Genomic DNA, 14882 nt, shown 5'->3' with positions numbered 1-14882 from the left:
CAGGTAAGCCCAAATTTCTGTCAAACCTTACTTGTAATAAACACTAGCTTCTGTTAAAAGAATGAGCCCTTATTAAACAGATAAAGTAAAAATTATTGCGCTAAGCGTTTCTTTCCCAAAATCCATTATAAAGAAACAGCTTAACGTACCAAAACAACAACCACGGAAAACCAAATTAAATAAATTTTGTTTATCACTGATATCAAACATAAACATGATAACAGAAAAGTTTTATGTGGTTTCTTTAAAATAAACAAGCTTAACGTGAGACTATTGTTATCCCCGAAATAAGTGTGTGCTTGTTCTTTTAACAGTAGCTAGTGTTTATTACAATTAATGTTTAATAGAAATTTGGTTTTGTGTAGTCGTTGTTTCGGTAAGCTATGTTTAGCTGTTTTCTTATAATGGGCGATCGGACTCATTCTTTTAATAGCAGCTAGTGTTTATGACAAGGCTTGACAGAAATGTGGGCTTCCCTGGTCGTTGTTTAGATACGTTAAGCCGAGCTCGAGTTAGTTAAGCATTTAGAAAGTCATCCGGCTTGTCTGCAGATTCAGGTTTACAAGTCATTTTTTTATTTTTGAGTTTGTGATGGTGAATTCCCTATGGAGAAAATCACTTGCTGCCCTTCATCTGCACTTTGCTCACTTCATGCAGAAAATCCATTATTTCATGGATTTTGTATCACCATATATTCGTGCCATATATCACCACCTAATAGTGCCTAAACGTATGTAAATGCAGGAAAAGGGATTCAAATCAAAAACATTTTCCCCCATTTTGTGTCGCCCCCACTTCTCAAACCAAAGTTACACCCTTGATCTAAGGTATACTATAACAGTTAAATAATAGTTAAACAATACAAAAGGGTTTTTAATGGCACGTAAAAAATAAAGTATGCTGGTGACAGTACATGTAGAGGCTTGGTAAAAAGTGCATCAGAAGTCTGGCTACGCAAGTCTAGTATCACTGTTACAGAACGCTTTAAAGACACAGTCTGTGATAATCTCACTGCAACTAGGGCACTTTAATACCAGCGAAAACTCTACAACTAAAAACAAAGCTTTATGTTGTTAACGAATGTGAGTCCCCCCGAGAAACCCTTTGTTGCTTGAAGACATTTGCTTTGTTCCAGTACAAACAGCCTGCAAGCTGCAAGAATACAAATTGTTCTCCCAGGGGGACAAAATCATTTTCCTTGCAAGTGTTTGAAAATAACCCGAGGAGAAGATTATGCCTCAGACATGGTCTAATACTTTTCCCGTAAAAAAAACACAAATTTTAAAGAGAGTCAAACTCTAAATGATCTAGTGATAAACAGCTTGAACGAAGTGTTAAGCAAAACAAAACCAACATCATCGCACTGATATATTTTAAGATATGCAAGTGCAAATTGTTTTTCGATCAAGATGGCACTAACATTTTAATTAGTCTGGGAATAGTCTTAAAACCTGTTCGGGAAACTGCCCCTAGATCTCCTTAGAAACAGTTACAATCTGGTCACTCAGAGCTTAGTTACCTCAGAGCATACAAAGCATCAAGATACAGAACATTTCTTTATTTCACTACTAGAAGTTGTTAGAGGATGTCTCCCATCACATCTACAGTACTGTATGATTAAAGATGATTAGAACGTGAACTCTTTGAAGACAAAAACATGAATTTATGTAGTGATCACCTCGCATCCGCCAGCGTTGCCCTGACAACTGCCCATGCTGCAACAAAGAGAGCAGGAACACCTGAAATAAAAAAAAAGAATTCGTGTACTGTTTACAAACACTGTCAAAATGATTAAGGACATAACAAGAAAATGACACCAAAATAAATTCATTTTTAATTATTTTTATTTTGTTGCCATTAGATAACTTATAAGAGTAAACTGCATTTGATCCTTTAGCGGCATTCTCGTGAGAAATACTATTATATCTATACAAGCATACATAATGAAAATGCAAAAGATTTGACTTTTTTATTAAAATATATTGGACACCTGAATGAATTTGCTTTTTCTCCAAAGCTAACACCCCTGTAAACATCTCTTTTAGATTGTTTTAAGGGACAATGAAGCATGATCTGAAGCTGCCAGCCTCCCCAGAGATTCGAGATTCTGACTTACAATCAGACACTTATCTTGCAAAATAATTTTAATAAACAATTAACAATCTGTTTGTTTATTCATTGTCAATAGGTGTTTTTTATTTAAAGCAAGATTCTAGACAGGATACACATCAAATGACTTATTTTCAGTCTGGTAAAAAACAAATCATTGAGCTGGACTGAATATTTCTTTTCAGGCCAATCTCTAAATAAATTTGTTTTGGTTTGAACGTTCTGCATGAATTTAACATTAGCCTTCTTTTTTTCTTTAGGAAAATTGTTGTTTTTATGCAGTTTGAAGGTATGGCATTTTAAATTTCTGCATTATGATTTGTGAGATTGTGTGGTCAACAAAATGGAGAAATTGTTGTTTTACTCTTTTACTTTTATTATCTTATCATTACTTGTTGGTTATTATTGTTGTTTGTTGCTTCTTAATTTTATTCTATTTTATATTTGTAGTAATGGATGTATCTTTATTATGTAGCGCTTTGGGTGTAAGAAAAGCGCATTATAAATAAAAGGTATTATTATTATTATTATAACAGAGGCTTTGTAATGGAAGAATTGGAATAGAATGTTATAATAGTAAAGTTACAAGGGTGAGTCAGGAACAGCTCTCAGTCATTTTGAACATTTTGTAAAAGTAGGCTACTACCCGGACCATCCTATAACAGGAACGTTTGTGATGATTCCCCAGAACACCAAAAGTGATGAAAATATATGAGTTTTAAATGGTAGATGATAATGTCTAGAGAACAGAATGGCTGACATTATGCCTGTTAAACTTGATTTACATTTATGCATTTGGCAGACACTTTTATCCAAAGCGACTTACATTGCATTGTATTACACATTTGTTTCTGACTATATGCAATCCCCTGGGATTGAATCCATGACCTTGGCATTGCTAGTGCCATGCTCTTACCACTGAGCCACAGGAAAGCTTTTATTTATCATGAAATGAAATTTTACACTGCATTTATATTGAAATTACATTTAAAAAAAACATCTTCATTCTAAAAAAAATATTGGGTTGTTTCCAACCAGCATAATGAGCTATTTCTATCTACATACACTGCAGGTCCCCTTGCATGGAATTCGCCATGTTGTTTTCACAGTAGCCAAACGGACAAACTGCTCTGAGCGTGTTTTGTAAACTTATCTCCTTCAGCAAAGAAGCAAAACGTGACGACATCGTAGTTCGTGTCAGTCACCGTAGTTCTTTAAAAGGGAGGGGTGGAGTGAGCCGTTGGTTGCAATTCACAAACTCACCACTAGATGCTGCTAAATTTCATACACTGGACCTTTAAAAAATAAACTTTATTTGAAGTTTAGGTGGAATGAATAATCCTTTCTAAAGAATTAAATGTTGTCTGGTTATGTGGTATTAATATTATTGTATCACTAATGTCAAACATGAAAGAGCAGGTGACTCTTAACCACAGAAAATTCAATGCTTAATTATAAAGGCAGGCCTACATATTTGCTCCACTAAATTTTATTCTTAATATATTTTATCGGCGTGTTTAATCTCGGGTGATTTAGCAACTAAATCAGAATGCTGCCTCACGCTGATAAGCAGAACGGTTTCAAAAATGGGATCATATCATGAATATCATGAAGCAAAGCTGGCTGGATCTCAGGGTGAACATGTCAGTTAAGGGTCCCCTGTTCTCAGTCAGTAGTTCCCATGGAGATAATGGGGTATCAGAAGGAGTCAGGGATTATCTCTGGGAAAGAGTGTGTGCCTTGAATCGTATATATTTTGTAGGTGACACACTATTTAAGGAGTGGAGCTTTTTCCATGTTTCACGATAACCTATAAGTCAATAGAAAAATCGATGGTAAATTTAAAAAAGCAGGGGAGCAGACAATCAAATAAATGAACTACACTTCTAAATGTATAAAGAAACAGTGCACAGAAATATGGTAACTTTAATTTTGCTAAACCTCTCATATATATATAGGTTTAGCAAATAGAAATACAAGATCAAAAAGGAAAGTAAATGACACCAATCCCTTTTTTAATCATCCGTAAACTGTCCAATGCCGAAGTGATGTCACAGTTTGTTATGATTATAATAACAGAGGTGGTTGGACACAACGTGACATTGTTGCAAAGTATTTTCACAGGCTTAACCTGGAGGTCATTAATAAGATGTAGCAAACAAAATCACGAAAATGTAGTGAGCAGTCGCTCTTAGAACGGAAAATATGCATATCAAAGGCCCATCTCTGCCCTTCCTGAAGGAACACATCAAACAGAAATGACAAATAAATAAAAAACACTTCAACTTGAAACCACTTGAAAAGGAAGCAACCTCTCCAAACATACTGCAGCAAGTTATTGCTGTGTTGTTTCACAGTGTAGGAGTGGAGGGAATGAAAGCTAAATACAGTAATTGCTGATTGGTGGATATTTCTAAAAAAAAAAATTCAATACATATTTAAAAGCTGCATCAGTGTGAAATGTATTACCATGTTAAATGGGAGCAAAATAAAGAAAAAAATAAAAGCAATAGATCAGAAATTAAATTGTAGTTTATTCTGTATTCATTGTGAACCGATGAGTCAATGTTGCTCTGTCTTTTGATTATAGGATTAGTCAATACACACACAACGTGAAGGGTCACAGTACGTGAAGTAACTATATATTATTTCTATCCAATTAATATTTGTCCTGCAAACATTCCTGTAAGATATTAAATCAGTATCCAGTTTATTTTGGGAAAAGAAACCAGACATTTACTGCAATATACTGTATGGCCACTATATATCTAATAAATTTGTTACATTTAAAATTAAAAATGGTTTGATATTTAAACAGCTTAAAAACTTTTCAAATACAATAACTTTTTTTTTAAATAATAAATAAATGACTACGATCTACGATTTAAATTTACATTAATTTTTTGATGTAATTCATTTTTAGGGAAATGAGAACAATTATAGAATCAAATTAGGCTATTTAGCAAATGTATTTTTTTGTATGCAAAAACAGAGTCAACTCTGTTTTTCACTTTTAAGCAACTATAATTTTTTTAAAGCACAAATATAGATGTAGACTGCGTACTGCATGACAATAATTTTAATCCACTTATAACAAAATATTTTAACACTTGTAGAGTTTAGCATGTGACACTGCAGGGCATTTTAAGGTATTAAGATATATATTATATTAAGGTAATTTTCTCCAGGAGTAGACAACCACATGCTACCACCCACACAAATAAAAAAAGCTGCAACTTAAATGATGCTTATTTGTAGCATCTCTTGCTCTACTATGTCAAGCTGTACAGCTGACTAAATGAAACATTTCACAAATTCTACAAATGAACACAATAGAAGCTAAAAACTTGAAAATGCTTTCTTTCTACTAATGTTCTGTCACTATTGTTCATTTTGACACTACATTTTGGTATTTTACATTTTATGAGGATGACTGTTACACAGCAGGACAATTTTTCGCATTTCTTGAAATGTCCAAAAAGAATCAAAACACAATTTTGAATAGACCATAAGGCAAAAGCCGTGTTATTTGTTGTCCAGCAAAATCTTTTTTTTTCTAATGGGAGTTAAATTACGTGTCATGTCAACTGCCCATGAGCGAAACTAGGTGCTCAGCAGAAGTTAATTGGCAATGAAAGCATCTCAATTGACAAGAAATGTTGCAAACCCCGTCACAGGTGAAAAATCCACAAATTGCTTCTTTCAGGAAAATCACTACCATTACATACTCACCCCATCCTATCAAAGTGAAGCCCCACAAGTACTTGGAGTCGGACAGAAAAGCCATAAAGATGAGGCTGTGCAGGTACAAGCCTTCCACCAGAATCCAATAGTAGTTTGTAGCCAGGAAATAGATAAACAGCAAGACTGTCACTTTGCAAACCATCTGAAAAGAAAAGTGAAGCAGAGGAAAGCGCATGAAGGAGTTTTCATCAAATGGAGCCCAATTTCCCAAGTTATTACAAAAACATATTGGCTACGATGCAATACTAGCTGTGACAAATTGAATTCCTGCACACGGTTGGAGGTGACCGCAGGTTCTGTTCCACAGTTGAGGTGCCTAATACCATGCCATGAAAAAGGCGTCTCGACAAGATTACAACGACAAGCAATTGATCTGTTTATAATAAATGTTAATATGGGGCGTGACGTGACACGATCAATCACCAATTACAGGACAGGTCCTCTCGGTTTACATGCTCTCGGTTTACAAGCTCTCCTGCACTTAACATGTTAAACACGCACCTTCAACTATAGATGCTTCAACAGACAGAAATTCTACACGAGTATCAACGATTTTATTTTAAATGATTCTAATTTAATACTAACTTCCTTTATGATGGCGTGCTGTCAAAACCAATGACAGAAATATTCTTTAGGATGGAAGCACTGGGGCCAACTGATAACCTTTCATTACAATGAGCTGACTGAGGCTGGAGGTGGAGAGCTGTGAGGTTTAATGAAGCTGTTGAGATGACAGCGTTGTGTGGTTAATGACCATAATGTCTCTCCAGACCAATGAACTGAATCAAAAGAAATTTCATGTCACACATCAAAGCAAAACCGTGATGATGGATATTAATATCCAGAATAAACGCAGATATAGTATGAAAGTTTTACACGGAATTTTTTTTATTCTCAACAATTCCATTCCATTTCTACATGCAGTCATATGCATATTGTGTGATCCCAACCTGATCTCACGGGAATTCGTAGCTATTTTACAAGGTGGCTAATTCGTATGAATCCATATGTTGTGAATCGTACAATAACATATACGATTACTAGGGATGTGGCGGTGATGAAATTTTCCACAGGTTAATCGATGTGTAAAAACACCGGTAGTACCGGTGACACCGGGGGTGAGGGTTTGCTGTGGGGTGGTCGAAGATGCGGCCGTGCGCATGACGCATTTTACTTTGTTTTTAATTAGCGGCAATTCGGGAATGGCAATTGCTTGAATTAATGGTGGGTCAATATCTTTCTTAATAAAAACACACAAAAAAGTATGACATATTAAACACACACCTTACAAAACGAATAACCACTGTACACACTATGCAAAAAATAAGAAACAAATATAAAAAAACCTTAACGTCAGATAGGTTGCCTTTAATAAAACGAATAATCACGACACACATCAAGCAAAAATAAATAAGAGCCTTTACGTTAAATATGTTGCTAGCAAAACGAGTAATCACCGCACACACTGTGCAAAAAAACAAATGAATAAGAAACGAATAAGAAAGGGAATACGATAGGAAAATAAACGAAAGAAACGAATAAGAAAGTAATAGCCGAAACGAAAAACTTTTATGTTAAATAAATGGCAAAGCACTGGCTTTTTAAAATTAGATCAAAAAGAAAATTAAAATGTAACCGGCTCTTGATTACAGTGCTTACATATTCTAATATGTTCTTTGACAGAAAAGCCTCCGCCATCGTCTTGTCAGTCAGCACTTCACTCTCCTCACATGATGAATGAAATCTAACTCCTGCTGCTACACTTGTTCCGCTTCCGCTGAATACTGCAGCCGCGTTTAGATGCGCAGTCTGGTCTTAAACTAAACTAAGTGATTTATTACTATAAAAATTCTAAATGATGGTTGGGTTCGGTGCCGCGGTGGACAAGTGATGTAATCGGTTGGCAGGTGGACACCGTGTATCACCAGCGACACCAACTATCGCAACAAGCCTAACGATTACTAGATAAAAAGCTATACTGAAGCCCCATCCCTCACCCTGTAACGTTGTCAAAACACAAATGTAAGTTTGAGAATTACTTTTTTCCTTCCGCTTCTTTAAAATAAATTCCCTTTGCCTAGAGGACAGCTTTGTACACTGTTGGCATTCTCTCAACTAAATATCTTAACCATCTGTGATGCTTTTTAAATACTATAAGGAGTTCCCATGTATGCTGGGTACTTCTTGGCTTTTTTTCCTTCACTGTCTGGTCCAACTTGTCTATATAAAAATAATAAACACACTAATTAAAATAAAATACATTAACGTTTAAGGTGTGGTAAGAAAATCACATAACTGCAACTTATTTTCAGCGTTTACCATTAGCCTTTAGATGTAAATGCTTTAGAGCATAAGTGTCTTGAAGAGTTTGACTGGTAGTGTACTTACTAACTACCCAACCATCCTCCATCCATAATTTTTTTGTTTATTTTTTTAAATCTGTTTACTGTAGTTGTGTCCTACAACAATCTTTGGCTAACTTTGACAACAGGTTTATTAACTATAGCCTAGGTTTCGGCTTTCTATCATTTTTTTTAAGTCGGTTTAGATGAAAAAACTGATCTTTGCACATGAGTTAAAACATGTGGTGTTTTTAAAGGGCTCTGTAGGAGTGCAATATCCCACTAGCAAGAGTACGTTATGGCATTGTAATATGATGTCAGTATAGGTGGATGATATGGCAGAGAAGTTATTGGAATAACAAGAGGACAGGGTGTGTGTGTGAGAGAGAGAGAGAGAGAGAGATATTAAGCTGCGTTCAGAATATAAGTACTAGTAGTTGGCTGTCCCCTTATCAGTTTTGCTCTACCATCTTCCTATTGGCTGTCACTTCTGAAAGTCGCTCTTCATTTGCATGAAGTTGAAGATTTCTCAACTTTGTCGCGTCGCTAGACATGCCCATCCGGTCGCCAACGGTTGCGACTGCTCGTGTCGCCAGAAGTCGCCAGCTCTCCATTGAAATGAATGGGATCATGTCGCTTTGTCGCTTGTAATGTGAACGAGGCTTATACTGCAACAACATAAACAAACGTTATGTGGCCCAAACGTTGCTTCCGGTACACTGCCACAAAGAATCCATAACTGTTGAGTAGTTTTAATGTAATACAATTAATATACAATAAAATATTAATATTAATTAATATTAATATAATTATAAAATAAATGTTGTAAGAGAGAGAGAGAGAGAGAGATGAAATCTTTCATTCATTCTGCTGTATATAGCACATACCTTGTACTACAATAGTCTATTCTTATTTTTTACTTGTACATATTTACATACATACATAGCTTTATACTCTCTATATCTTTATCTTATGTTTATTGGATTGTATTTCTTAATTTTTTATACCCATAGGCCCTTATTTAAATCATTGTGTACTGTATTCTATTGTGTTATGGTCTCTGTGTACTGTTGTTGCTGTTTCTGTGTTCTGGATGCTCCTGTCACCAAAACAAATTCCTTGTATGTGCGAACATACTTGGCAATAAAGCTCTTTCTGATTTCTGATTCTGATATAGCCAACAATTTGTTTATATTTGACCCAACAATGGGCTAAAATAACCCAACATAGATTAATTTACAATGCAGAAAAGTAACCACATTTTTTATTGTTAAAAATGACATTCTTAATGTCTTTCTCAACCAATTAGTGCTGTAGTACTCGAGTCCGGACTCGAGACGTTTTTATATGATCTCGGACTTGTCTTGGACTCGTTGGTATTTGCACTCGGACTTGGTCATTGGTCTCACCAAATGTTCTAGTCGGTCTCGACCGAGTCCAGATATTTTTTTTTTTTTTCTCCTTCAAAACAAAACATTGATAGAGCATGCTTCTTGTGAACCGAAAACTGTTGCTCAAGAACAAGAGCCGCGCGTGTTCACAAGTTCTCTCTTCACACAGCAGTTCAGTTCAGTGTGTGCTGTTGGTGTAACTAAATAACTCCGGTATATTGGTTCAAGTCCTCGGGACTGTCATGCACGCCAGAAAGTGAAGAACTGAATTAATTTGTGGGTAATATTAAGTGTTTACGGGAGACGCTAAACGCGAACAATTCAGGTGAACTGGTTCGACCGGTTCACTTAAAGGAATGAACCGGTTCAAATGAACGATTCGTCCACGGCCCGAACTGAACAGCATCAATCATTCATCAGGCACAATGTCAGCGAGCAGCGGCATAATAACATTTGGTTTTACAAACCATAAAGAATTTATCGACAGTGCGCTTAAAAGCAAACTTTTTGCAACAAAACTTTCTCCGAAACCTGTGGGACAACATCCAATTTTGTAAGACACCTGCAAAGGCATCATAAAGAGAGGTAAATTAATGCCATGTTTCAGACTTAGCATTGCATTTGAGTATTTTTAGAAAGTAGTTATGAGTTTAGAAAGTAGGGCTTCAAGATAAGATTGATCATAGTTTTATTGTCATTGCTATATGAACATGTTATTGAAGTATTGGCACCGAAACGTGCTTTTAAACGAGCCGTGGGGCCTCTGCTCTTTCTGGCAGCTCCACTATCGAACACGCACGAGCACGGGCAGGCGCGCACACACACACACACACACACACACACACACACACACACACAAAGGTGTTAAAAAGTTCCTTAAAAATGTGGGGGGGGGTGGTTACTTTGGGGGACACTAAAGCCCAATTTATGGTTCTGCGTCAGACCTACGCAGAGCCGCGTAGCCGTAGCCTGACGCGCACCTCTCCAAAAATGTAACAACGCGTCAACTGAACGCGGACCGCAAGCGCTGTGATTGGTCTGTTTGAACCCCTCCCTCAGGTCAAAAAAACTCTGCGATAGCATCATGTTTACTCAAACGCATTTCCGAATGAATTATCTAAGTAAATTATTTGTGCTTCTGTATTTAACATTTCAAGCTGCAACAAAATTGACCGTTTACTTTCTTTTATCACTGCTAATGCTTCTCAAACGAGCTCATTCTTCTTGGGCTCTTGTCTTGGTTACACAAGTAACACGCGCGTGGACACTGACGCCTAGTGGTCATTGCCTGTCGACGCGGACAACAAGGCAGAAGTGTAAATGAAAACCGACACGTAACCTATGGCGTAGACTAGAGGCTACGGCATAGGTCCTACGCACGACTATAACTTAAGCTTGAGTCATAAGTTCAAGAATGGGAACATATTCAAGTGTTTGCTGGTTATTTGTTACATTTTCTATTGGCAGAATAGGATTGTTACACTTCAATAAAAAAATGCGAAGTTACACTTCGGCTTTGTGACTTTAGTGCTATACCTAAAGTAAATAAAATTACCTTATTTTAAGGTAAAATAAAATAGTATTTTTGATCATTACAAACAATAATGAAAATCATTATCTTAGAATAGATATGTCTCTTGCATCACAAAAATTCTCAATAGTTAAGTATGTGGTCTTGTAGTCATGATTTTTTTCTGTCTCTGTCTTGACTGTCTCATTTGGACTCGGTCTTGACTTGGACTCGAACCTCTTTGGACTTGGACTTGAACCTCTTTGGACTCGGTCTTGACTTGGACTCGAACCTCTTTGGACTTGGACTTGTCTTGGACTCGACAACGGTGGACTTGACTACAGCCCTACAACCAATCTGTCATTTATGTTAATGTTTTATGATAATCCCTTTGGGGTTGTCAGACCCAGCCACAACCACAACAAAAATGTTCTCTTAGAGCAGGTCTTGATCAAACCTTGGATGTCCTGTGCATTTTTACAATCGACATTGGGGAAACTTTTCAAAATTCCTACAGCCACAGACACTTTGAATTTTGTCAGAGCGCTATTGCTCCTCTAGTTGTGCAGTGAAACCTAGCTTATGATACATGACAGCCTCTTTGAACAGTATGGAAAACTAAAAATGTGTGATTACAGTAAATATATGCTTATCTTGTAAAAGTCAGCAGTGTAAACATTATTCTAAACATCTATACATTTGTGTTCCACAGAGACCAAAAATGTCAGAGTGGGTTGGAACAAAATGAGAATTTTCATTTGTTGAGTGACCTATTACTTTAATATTCTCTTCTATTCTTTCCCTTTTCCTTAAGGAATGCATTGGTGGATTGGGTATTGTCTGCATCGGCAACTCAATAAAAGAACCTACCGTTCTAAACATGGACAAAAAACGTATCAGCTTCAGACACATAAAAGTGCCAGATACTAGTTGTTCCTACAAGAGCTTCAGTTCTTCTGACAGATGATCATAGAGGCACCAGAGGAAAGCAAGCTGCGGATTATTCTGTCGAAACACCTGCAGGTCTCTTGAGAGTTCTTTGTCCCGTTTTCTTCACATTACAAAGAACCGTAGTGTCCATTCACTCCCTGTATGATTTTCTTTTCCTGTCGCATGACGCAGATCCCAGTTTTTTTAAATAATATAAAACAGTAAATGCCAGAAATGTGTAGCAAGCCTGATTTTCACACAATACTGCAGGCTGGATAATGGATTGAAAATGAAGCAATTTTTAGTATGATGGACCTCTGGTCACGGAAAATGAACGATTTATAGCTGGAAATTGACGAGACGTAAAAAGAATAATAATAATGAAATAAATGTAATGCAATATCGAATGCTTGTGACCGTTATAAACAACTACAGTAAGACAGTACCACCAACAGTACTACAGCATTTTTAACTGCAGTATTCTGAGTTTTGGAAAAATAGCTTTGGACAAATGTACACCAAGCTGCCTTTCCAAATGGAGACCATTCCAAATTTTGATTTAATCAGCATTTCTAGATGTATTGTGTCCATCCCAGTCCAGTGTCTGTTGAAGTTCAACAAAATCAAACCTCAGGAGTGACAAAAAGTAATCCAACAGCAATGTGAAAGAGCATGACAAGACACAAACTGTGATAAAACTCAAGGTCACATAAAAAAATATATTTTTGAATTTGTCCTAAATAAGTATTACTGTTGTAATGCTTAAAAGTGAATATGAACTTGTGAATTTTTTCCGCGGCTGTGTACACTCTTAAAAATATGGTGCTTCAAAAGGTTCTTCGATGCCATAGAGGAACCTTTTTTTGTCTAAATGGTTCCATGAAGAATCTTTAACTCTGTTTCACAAAAGGTTCTTTGTGGCGAAAAAATGTTCTTCAGTTTATAAAAAAGTAAGAAAGTGTCATGACTTCGGTCTGATCGGCCTGGTCCTGTTGTCTGTGTGTTCGTGTGTCTGCGTGTTTTGTTTTAATTCAGTGTTTGTTTTGACAGCTGGCCACACTCTCCTGTCATTAGTTTTAGCATCCCCGCCCTCTCCTTATCCCGTAATTATCCCTCTCACCTGTTCCTTATTTTTCCCCTCGCTAGCCTGCTATTTATTCCCCGTCTTTTCCTCAGTTTAGTGTGGGACTGTTTAGTTGCATACTTTAATAGTAACGCTCTTGTAGCCTGTCGAGTCTCGTCGTCATTTCAACGTTTGGTCCAGTATAATTCTAGTTTTGTCCTACGTCTTGTGAAGGCTCTATTGCTATTTCTGTTCTGCCTCTCTTGTTTTTTTTTTCAGTGGGTTGCCCGACATCATCTGCCACGGCCTTCCCTCCGCCTCGCAGCTGCCCGTGGCTCCGCTCTTCCCGCTATTATCCACGAGACTCTCTGCCGGTCGCTCCGCCGGTTGTCTCTGCCCTTTCAGCGCCGTCTTCAGAGCTGCACCCGAGGATTTAGTGATTTGGGGGCCCTAGGCAAATCCATGTATGGGGGCCCCAACTGTTACGGTCTTGGTCTGGTCGGGGTTTCATCTGCACGTGGGTTGTGTTGTTATTGTCGAGCACGTGGTAAGCCGCTGGCTGACTGCGTGCTCGGTGTCTGCGTATTTCATCCCGCCCTCGTGTCTCCTTAGGCTTTCCCGCACTGGTGATTTTCCACTCCACACCTACACGCCTGCTGTCACGTTACTCATTAAGCACTCGTTCCCGTAATTACTCCACACCTGCCAACCTTTTCCATCTCATTATTTTTCCCCTTATATTCCCTCAGTGTATCTTGTCTGTTGTCTGATCGTTGCTTGTTTAGCCGTAGTGTCAGACTGCCCCAGACGCAGCTGCGGCTCGTCTGTTGAAGTTTATTCTCCCTAGTCGTGTCATGTTCTAGAGTTTCATCTTGTCTTGTCTAGTTAAGTTTCTTCCTCTTCTATTGTCTCGTTCATCCTCCTGTGTTCCGGCAGCTCTCATTGGCGTTCACCACCTCTACCCTCGGCAGGCAGCTTCTCGCAGGCGGAGTCCGGATTCCACTTCGGGTCGTCATCGACCGCCTGGTTCTCTGCACGGGTCCCGGGCCGAGTGAGGTCCCCAGGCACTTCCTACCTCGTCTCTGTGTCGGAGACCTATCCTCAGCCCGAGTCGTCGCGTTCATCTCATCGGGGACTCTAGGTGCCGTCCGCGGTTGGGGTTGTACTGCTGTTTTGCTGCCTGAAATAATAAACACCTTCGGATTTTCACCGCATCTGGGTTGTCTTGTATTCCTGTCATGACACCAACTATGCACCATTTTACTTTACTGCAACCCTTATTTTTCTTCCTCCTCAAAGCACACAACTTTTCACCCCCAGTCAAAGTGGCAGGGGAAAACTAAGTTTAAAGAGTACATTCCTCAATATTTTTAAGGGCTTATTTTGGTTTATGGAGTGTCCGACAACAAGTTTATGTACATACATGATGTAAAAATACTATTATTTCGTAATAATAAGCAGTTTTTATTACCTTACTTCTTGACTGACTCTCAAATGATTCGTTCCGCGATTCATCTGTGTAATCTCCGCCTTTCCGCCAGCGTAGTCTGATCTGATTGGTCAGATAGTGTAGTCTGCTGTGATTGGTCAGATGGTCTAGTCTGCTGTGATTGGTCAAATGGTCTAGTCTGCTGTGATTGGTCAAACGCGTTCAGCATGTGTCGCAAATGGACCGCCTATCATTACTGCTGTATTACGGTTTGCAGGTGGTTGGATATTAACAGTGTATAGAGAGAGATGGCGTCGATTTTACCTTACCAGTTCGAGCCCGAGTCTGACGAATCATTCTTTAA

General features: G+C 37.8%; 1 protein-coding gene across 1 annotated transcript in view; it reads right to left on the bottom strand.

The window, feature by feature from the left end:
* pth2ra (parathyroid hormone 2 receptor a) overlaps window positions 1-14882 on the bottom strand; it is a 77776-nt gene that overhangs the window by 43071 nt on the left and 19823 nt on the right. The window contains exons 7-8 of the mRNA XM_057335882.1: window positions 5842-5995; window positions 1679-1739 (exon numbers count right to left, since the gene is read on the bottom strand). Coding sequence (XP_057191865.1) covers window positions 1679-1739; window positions 5842-5995 — 215 coding nt within the window. The remainder of the gene's footprint in view (window positions 1-1678; window positions 1740-5841; window positions 5996-14882) is intronic.

Source organism: Triplophysa rosa, linkage group LG6, assembly GCF_024868665.1.
Source record: "Triplophysa rosa linkage group LG6, Trosa_1v2, whole genome shotgun sequence".
In the NCBI taxonomy this organism is placed as follows: Eukaryota; Metazoa; Chordata; class Actinopteri; order Cypriniformes; family Nemacheilidae; genus Triplophysa; species Triplophysa rosa.
This window is presented reverse-complemented; position numbering and strand designations above follow the sequence as displayed.